Genomic DNA, 9,749 nt, shown 5'->3' with positions numbered 1-9,749 from the left:
AAAATAGTAAGTTAGCAAAGGAAATTTTAGTTTCGGCGTTTTCTGGCCTCGTGCAATGCTGATCGTACGTTGTGAATTCGTAACTATTTACAAAGAAAAACAAGTAACATTTGTACTTCGATAACATGTACTGTGTATATCAAAAACATAATATTCTAGTACCCTGCATTGTTGTGTTTACAGTATCAGAATTTCCATATTTATTCTGGTTCTGAATTTTCGTTATTTAAGTATATCGATATTTTGATATCAGTAGTAGTAAAATTTCGATATTTAAAACACTGGTTTGAATATCTATTACATTCCTAGTATAATTAAAAATCATTTCACCCACTAACCCAATTTCACGGAAAGTAGCAATAACCATTGTCTTTCACTGGCCCTTTTATAAATTTTAAAACTAATGCTACTCTTCTTGTTGCTTTCAGATTTGTTTGCTTGAGTGCAGAAGGTTTCAGATCATTAACATATATCTTTTTGTGTTAGCAAAATGCCTTTTCATTGTTTCAACTTTGCTTCTAACGAGGTTGAAATGAAAAGAGAAAACGTTCCCATTAAAGCTGAAATGGAAACAAGGTGAGTCGTTTGAAGAATGTAATTACAAACTATATACTAATAACGCTGTTGATCATAAAGATCCTCTTACAATACATTTGGAATGTAAGGAAGAAGAAAGTTCAACGAAACGAGAGAATATTTGTTCAGAAAGTAATGAGGATGAAACAGTATCAGATTGGAAAGTAACTTCGAAAGCAATATGTTTGCTCAAGCGTTTATCAACGGCTGATGTACTTGTAAATTACAAGCGTTTTCACAGTAAGATCAAGCCAACATCCAACGATTTTAAACACATCACGGAAGAGTCTGCCACTATCGGACGTAAGAACGATCACGAAGAGGACGTTCAAGAAAATGATAACCTTGAAGGAGGTGGCAATTATCAGGCTCTCAGGTACGTTTAAGTACGTTTGTTCCTTCAGAAATGTTCTCTATTGATATTTCTTTTCAACAGTTGCAGTACGTTAAATATACTTTTTTGTGTAGCTTAAACTTAGTTATTTGAACCGCAAACTTTTCAACACTTAAAAAATACAGCCTAATCCTTGGCCTTGAAAAATGTGTTCAAACGTAACGGTAAATTTTTAGTAATCTCCTCCTTATTGCCTTAAGTGTTAGGGTTGAATACTCACATGATTATGAGTAATGTTATGAGCTATTCTTGTTACAAACCTTTACCTTATAAGAGATACAAATCTTTCTAAGTAAAATGATAACTCAGCAATATTTTAAATAAGATTCCACCGTATTTTGAGCAGAATTAATTCACAAATACACGAACCAAACCAACGATGAAGTGCATAATAGTTGATCAGTGATTTGCATACTTTATCATCAATAAAGTATCAGTGTATGTTGGAATTCAATCTAATAGACGTCTTGGAAATGTATCATCCATTGCTGTTTAATCCTAAGCATAATCTAATCCTTAGCCTTGAAAAATGTGTTCAAACGTAACGGAAAATTTTTAGTAATCTCCTCCTTATGGCCTTAAGTGTTAGGGTTGAATACTCACCTGATTATGAGTAATGTTATGAGCTATTCTTGTTACAAACCTTTACCTTACAAGAAATACAAATCTTTCTAAGTAAAATGATAACTCAGCAATAATTTAAATAAGATTCCACCGTATTTTGAGCAGAATTAATTCACAAATACACGAACCAAACCAACGATGAAGTGCATAATAGTCGATCAGTGATTTGTATACTTTATCATCAATAAAGTATCAGTGTATGTTGGAATTCAATCTAATAGACGTCTTGGAAATGTATCATCCATTGCTGTTTCATTTGTACTGTCCATCTTGATTTCACACTTTCACTGAGAGTAATTACACAGCATCGTTCACACGAAAGAAAAAAAATACACAGTTTTAAATTACTACTAAAGAACAGTAATATTTCCCAAGCATTTGCAGTTTTGTTTGTTTCGGAAGAAGTGAAAAATAGTTTGCCGGTATTTCTATGCTTAATATATGCACAAAATAAATGTAATAATATTAGTCAAACACGTATGAACATATGCTACATGTCTGAACACGTTCACTCGTATGAACATATCAACATACGCCTGGAAATAAATGTAAACCATGTAAAAAATCACCCGCTGAGAAAAGAATGTTTTTTCCAACTATTTTCATTTTAGTGCACAATATAACATTGTCAGAAGAGCACGCTATCGTATTATATAGTTCTGTTATTGACAAACATTAACGAAGACTGAGGAATTCCGAAAATAAAATATAGAGTAAGCTACTTAGCAAAATGTGGAACTAAGAGAATATTTTCAGCGCTGTAGATGTAGTTGGTCTTTAGAATAGAATAGTATCACAATATTTCAGAAGTAATGAAATGCAGATGTATAAGATGGGCCACGTCGCTTGCGAGAATGATGAGCATGGGAATCGAAATTTTTTGTAAGATAAAGGTAATTTGCGGTTTGGTAGGTGAAAATAATAAGAAAATATAGAACGGGATTCTATGAAAGTGGTTGATAGGAATCCAGGGTGACTTGGTTCACTCCATTGTATCATAGAATGGAAAAGTTTTATTTCCGTTTCTATGAACCTTTGGGTCAGGTTAATCATAGGGTCAGTTAGTTTCGTATATTTCCAAATGTTTACTTATGTTTAAGTATTAAGTTTGTATTATATTTCTTCAGTGCTTAACCTTTGGTGTTAATATTATACGCTGTAAATTACTATCAAAGCTTCAAATCAAAGTCAGGGCTGTTGCAAATATTTAACTCTATTTGACCTTTTTTCATAGTTTCGGGAACGTATCCAAAATAAGTTCTTCATCTACTGGTAGCCAGCAAACTCACATCAGCTCACCAGGCTGTGATCACTGAAAGAGAATATCCACAAAATCAATACGTAACTTCAGTTTTTGAATTTTCTCAGATGGTACAGTAAATACAACGGGAGAAATTTAGTGCGTATTGTTTTCGGTTCATTATCTGTGCAGGTTTTCGTTGTGTCTAATTAGTGAAATGAAATGTTCATCAGTTTCATTAAGGTTTTTTTTTTTTTTTTTTACAAACAAACTTTAATTGAAATAATATTAATAAAATGTCTTGTCTTTTCAGAATGCGTTGGTAAAGGAGGAGAAAGAATGAATTCCGAAAAGTTTTATTTTAAAGGTGAAGTCCTTTTCTAGTTTCAGCGTTATACCGGTTTATAAGTGTTGAGTGTTCATCACAACATTAGGCATATAATATCATAAAATTTTTTACCCCTTAAAAGGTGCTTTGTTTCTATAAAAAAAATAATAATGTGTATGTAGCCCTTAAAACTACATAGGTATACTTAATAAGGAGTGTCAAGAAAGTACTGTCCCGTGAAAATTGTAGTGTTATAAGTCGAAAACGAAATACATCATATGAGGGTGAATGACGCAGGAAGAAAGTGTGATTCTTTGACAAATTTTTCTAAGTAAAATACTCCACATTAGTAAAGGAGCACTTAAGGAACCGAGAAAAAGCGTTTGTTTGGCTGAAAACATTTCAAAAGTCCTATGCCACAAGACCAACTGTTTTAGGCGTTCGTATTTTAAAATATTTAAACATGTCTATATGTTGTGTTTATATCTTTGCGTTCACAGCTGAATAACCTTTCATCACGTCCGTAAGAAAATCTAGATTTCGTAATATTTCTGGTCTGATAGCAAAACTGTAATGACCGTACTGCATCACTTGATGTGTCGTGGAAGCCTGTATATTATATATTAGTGTTATATCATATGGTACTTCTATATTATTAAGAGAACTATGAAAATTACCCTCATCCCTTAAAGCGTACATACTTGCCCACTGTTCATAGTAAATATTTTATGTTGCAATTTTCATCTCCACTAGTCAGATACCTTTTCCTGGCGTAAAATTTCAATTCGTTCTGTTACTTATATGGTCCTCATTCTACTGATAATAACGTAAAAGCAAGGCCGGTTGAGAGCCAGAGCTAACTGCAGTATAAAATTTAATAGCAAGTAACTTTTTCCTGATCTACTAACAGACAAACTGGATGACAAGTTTACATGCAGAGAAATAATGTGCAGATTTTTCTTCTTCTCCCTCTTTACTACTTTATTTCCCAAAACGTGGGTGCAAGCTAGAGTTGGTTTTAAAGGATAAGCTTATGTGCTAAGTTTTCTCTCTGTAACAAGAGAGACTTCTGAGGAGATAACTTTAGACATACCCTCTTCTTTTTATGATATCCATTTCAGTGAAAGTAACATAATAAAATCCCACTTGAAGTTTGACACTAGGCCTTTAAGAGCATCTATTTTGAACTATTCACTGTCTTAATTTTATAATTTAATGTATATTTCTTTCATTTTTAATATACAGAGTAACATTTTCTTAACAATACCTTTACGTTTTGAAGTAATGAAGAATACACACTGAAGATTTTCAATATGCAAATAACACCCGGGAGACAGTCTGACAGAGACAGCCTGAAATAGTAATCTTGCGAAGACAGTAAAAAAAGTTTTTCTTCGAATGTCATTGCATCATATTATTACAAATTTAATGCTACATACAATGCGAAAACCCACAACAGAAGGCTTATTTCTGAATATTCCAGAAGGGTGTTAGATAATGAGACCCTTGAACTCCTGGATGCCTCCAACTGTTATACTCCACGAGACGAATAGGGCAACGACTTTAGCCTTGAATTCTACAATCATAATATTAGTTATTTCTTACATATAGGCTAAAAACTACATGGAATTGAAAACTTAGTGTTTCTAATAGGCTTTATTTCTTTAAAGTGTTTTAAATATGTATCACGTTTAGCGACATAGATATATTTGAATAGACGTAAAGATCGTAATGCGGATTAAAATTTATTATCTCATAGCATTGCCAGGGTACTACAAACACTAGGAGAGATTGTATACTAACAGAAATGACATACTTTGTGCAAAGTTGTAACAATTGTTATAGCCTTCCTTTGTCATTATAGTAACAGCGTTTATGTACACAAATAAGAAATTCCAATAATATTTAGGTAAGATTAGATAGGAGCCCGGTGACCAAGCGTCGTTAGAGGGGTGTAGATTAGGTATATCTCTCTCGGTGACCGTGCGTCGTGAGAAAGAGAAAAGGAACCCGGTGACCAAGCGTCGTGGGTATAAGGATGGGTACCTCTCGGTGACGAAGCGTCGTGAGAGGGGTTTTAGGTGTTGCGATCAATCCGGGAAGATTGATGATGGTCGAGGTGTGCAAGTCCTTTTTATTCTGTCTTTTCGGCCTCCTCCGTTGATTCTCGTCCTTCCGATTGTTGGCGATGGTGATCGACTCCTCTTCGAGACCATCGTCTGTTTGTTTGTGTTTATAATCAACACGTGTAGTACACATGGCTATGCTTGGTACGGCGACGTGGGGATCCTTATAATATTCTCGCAATTCCTAATTCTCTTTTATAAAGTCAATGACAAAATACACAAACATCTTCGTACTTTCGTTTTTACCGGTATTACTCAGTATTCGTTGCGTGGGGTTAGATTTTTCTTTGTACGTAACCAACTAGAGTTAAGCCTCATTTGGAATATATAAATGTAAATATAATTTGATTGTAAAAGAAAGGACTTATTTTTGAAGATTAGAAATATGAAAACTTCTCGATAATTCTCGGTTCCACTTTTCTCAGAGATTTATTGTAATTGAACAATTATGCTAGACTTCAGTTTTTCACGAAATGTGAGATATGATTCCATAAGAATATCTCAATATTCAGTAACGAATATAATAGAAAACAACTACCATCCTCTTGTTTCTTTATTTTGCATGCAAACCTTGGAATTTGATAGGTTTTTCATATTGTCTCAATATCCACTGCTCTCTTTGTTGAGTACGCGCATATGGCGTGGAAGACTCGGGTTCGATTTCCGGCGGGAGCTCATGTGGTTCGGATTCAACGCTAATCAGTAGGGCCACATCTCATATACCCTCGCTACTTGACGTGACGTTAAACTGAAAATTAACTCACCTCTATTCATTTATTTTTTTACAGGCCCCATAAAAGTACGTTTTCCAGAAAAGAGAATACCTTTACTAAATCAAAGGAAATAGTTTTTCATTCAGAAGTGAAAAGTGCTATTTGTAATGGGTTATACAAAGGATACACACAATCACATGCGTCAACACTCATGTTGAAACATAAAGATGAAAAACATCTCACATGCCTAGTGTGTGGAGAAGGATTTAATCATACTTCATATTTGAAAACTCACATGTTAATACATAGCAGTGAAAAACATTATACGTGTCAGCAGTGTGGAAAAGCATTTACTCAAAAATCAAAATTGGGAAGACACGTGTTAATTCACACTGGTATAAAGCCTCATCCGTGCCAAGTGTGTGGAAAGGGTTTTACTCAAAAATCTTCTTTAACAAGACACATGTTAATTCATACAGGTATAAAGCCTCATAGGTGCCAAGTGTGTGGAAAGGGATTTACACAAAATGCAAGTTTGGCAACACATATGTTAATACATACTGCTGAAAGACCTTATGAATGCCAAGAACGCCCTAAAAGATTTAATCATCCTTCACGTTTGGCACAACATATGTTAATACACACTGGTCGGAGACAGCATAGGTGCCAAGAGTGTGGAAAGGGCTTTAATAAACGTTCATATTTGAAAACGCACATGTTAAAACATATTGGTGAAAAGCTTCGTGAAAAAAATTATATGTGTCATCAGCGTGGAAAGCGATTTAGCGTACGTTATAGTTGGCTAGGCACGTTAAAACACTCAGGCGAGAAACCTCATACATGCCAGGTGTGTGAGAAGAGATTTTGAATTCAACTTTGGCAAGACACATGTTAATTCATAAAGCTGAAAGGCCTCATAAATGCCAGGTCAGTGGAAAAGGATTTACTCAACATGCGAGTTTGAAAAGACACCTGTTAACTCATACTGGTGAAAAACCTCACGCATGCCCAGGGCTTGGAAAGAGATTTAACGAACGTTCAAAGTTGGTAAGCCATCTCCTAATTCACACTGGTGAGAGAAAACATATGTGCGAAGAGTGTGAAAAAAGGATTTATTAAACGTTCAAATTTTACAACTCACATGTTATTCCATACCGGTGAGAAGCTTCATATGTGACAAAAGTCTATAAAGGGATTTGGAATACGGTCAAGTTCGACAAATCACATATTAATATACACTGATGAAAAACACGAGTGTGGAGTCGATTTATCGTACGTTCTACTTTGGCAACGCACATGTTAAAACACAAGGGTGAGAAACTTCATACGTGACGTGTGTGCGAAGGGGTTTACTCAAAATTCAAGCTCGGCAACACATATGTTAATACACACTGGTGAAAACTTCACGCGTGCCAAGATATAGAAAAGCATTTATTCAAAATTCAAACTTGAAAACACGTGTGTCTCTTCAAATATATACTGGAGATAAAACAGTCAAACTTGCCAAAAGTCTGGAAAAAGATTTAACCAACGTTCAAGTTCAAGGCAGATTCTAACGTACACATGCTAGTAACTTCATACATACGAAGATTGGGTAAATCATCTAGTTTAAGTTGCACTTTGCAAGGCATATGATAATACATGCTGTAGATAATCCCCGCGCGTGAGTGAACAGAGATTTAGCGAACGTTCATCTTTGGGATTGCACACCTAAATATCCAAAGGTAAAAAAAAACTCATATGTTCTGAGAATGTATGTGGGAAAAGGAATTACTAAAAATTCAAATTTAATTCAGAAAAGACACATTAGTGCGCAGAGGTGAGATGATCGCAAGTGCCAGAATCTGAAATAGTTGTATTGAAATATCAAACGAAGTATGGAAATGTAAAGTTCATATTTTGCAATACATTTATCACACACGCAGAACATCGCCCTTGCCAATAATGCAGGGAATAATTTACTGGAAGTTGATTAAGGCGAAAACATACAGGTGAAAAATATCAGATGTGCCAAAACTGCAAATAGATGTTTCAAAAGTTCATTAAAAAAAAAAAAAAAAAAGTATGGCAATCGAACCATCAGAGGTGCCAAGAATGTGGGCATAGAAATTTCTTGAAAAGCAAAATTTACAAATGTCATTATATATTCAGTAACATCATAAAAGATCAATTTAGTCAATGTGCAACGATCATAACATGTGCAGGTAAAGTATGTCATATATATAGATAGAAGATATAGAGTGGAATATATTCGAAGTACATATTTCCTAAGACACATTAAGCTATGCAGAAGAAAACTTAGAGGTGAGTAATATGGGAAAAGATTTATTAAAATGTCATGTTTCGCATACACACGATATTCAAACAGTATAACTGAGACGCGAAATATATCTGGTAAATGGGGAAAAAGGATATAGTAAAACATTATTTTTGTAATTTATATTAGTGTATCATGTGGGAAGCATCGTACCTGCCAATAACTTAAGAAACATGGTCAATTTGCTAAATAAAGCTAACACAAAGCTATAGAATATGTCTCAAAACCTTGATTATATGTAAAAGGTATGAAATGCATATAGCGGAGTTAGCGAGGTGTAGTGATAGTGTTACAGCCTGTACAAACAGTTTTTTTCTGGGATATCGTCGCATTTCGTTTTTTTTTTTTTTTTTTTTTTTTTTTTTTTAAAGGAAAATGTTGTAACAGTAGAACAATCATGAGAACTAAAACATAGTCATAAGGATCTCTTATTTATTATTCTTAAATTTTTACATGCTTGATTTTGCAAGACGGCGACGTAGCCAGGGAAACAAAGGCTAACCCAAGCCATGGCCCCCTTGTTAGAGCAGTCAAATTAAAAATAGATACTGCTTACATGGAATGTTTTCCATTTGTTGTCCGTACTTAGTCCATTTCTTTAGACTTCGTAGAAAGTATGGATGAAATAATTTCTTCATATATATATATATATATATATATATATATATATCGAAATTTAATGACCAAGTAACATCGTCTACGGAATAAACGTTCTTTTGATGTCCGAGATCGACCAGGAACACAATTTAAGTCGTCTCTGTTCATATGCCAATGTTATTTCTCGGTAAGTACTTGTTAGATGTGAAGAAACTTTATGGAACAAAAGCCCAATTTCTGAGAAATAAAAATCGTTATACTTGAAACTCTTTGGCCAAGGTAAGACTGTTCTCCTTGTACTTAGTATTTTCTCTGCAAAACTACTGGCCGAATTTTATCGAAATTCTGTCTAAAGCATAACGTCATTATATTTGGTGGACGAGCGAGGGAGAGCCTACCTTGAAAAACATAGTCTGTGTACCACACCTTTGTACGCCGAGAGCTTTTGAGTTCGATTCACAGCCTGCGTTTCCCCTGAAATTCATAACTAACTCATGCACAAGAAACAATGTATAGTCATGCTAGAAATACTTTTCACAAAGTCTGTATTTAACTATAGGCAGTATTTTTTTTTTTCGATTTCTTTCTGTAACTGTCTAAATGTACTAGCTGTATTTGCAAATAAAAATTACTTACAAAGGAAAAGGATATTAAATATATAATACTAGTTCTCTAGTACTAATTAGCTGAATTGTTAATGCATGCAACTTGGCATATATGGCCTCTGGTGCGAGTGGACACTAGGTCGAAAAAGTGAAACTCAATTTTTAGGACACTCATTCTGCGTAAGATTTGTACTGATTCTCCCTTATGCACACCAGGAAATTGCTGGGG

The 9,749-nt window shown here is 34.3% G+C and overlaps 1 protein-coding gene across 1 annotated transcript; it reads left to right on the top strand.

The window, feature by feature from the left end:
- The first annotated feature begins 540 nt into the window (after positions 1 to 540).
- Positions 541 to 9,548, top strand: LOC145666361 (uncharacterized). The gene is made up of 2 exons (XM_081733522.1): positions 541 to 952; positions 6,077 to 9,548. The coding sequence occupies exon 2, from the start codon at positions 6,213 to 6,215 to the stop codon at positions 6,867 to 6,869; it is 657 nt and encodes a 218-aa protein (XP_081589648.1). The 5' UTR covers positions 541 to 952; positions 6,077 to 6,212; the 3' UTR covers positions 6,870 to 9,548.
- The last annotated feature ends 201 nt before the right edge of the window (positions 9,549 to 9,749 follow it).

The sequence above is a fragment of the Thermobia domestica genome, chromosome 12 (genome assembly GCF_964235325.1).
Source record: "Thermobia domestica chromosome 12, izTheDome1.hap1.1, whole genome shotgun sequence".
Lineage (NCBI taxonomy): Eukaryota > Metazoa > Arthropoda > Insecta > Zygentoma > Lepismatidae > Thermobia > Thermobia domestica.
Note: the sequence above shows the minus strand (reverse complement) of the source record. Positions and strands in the feature narration are given on the sequence as shown.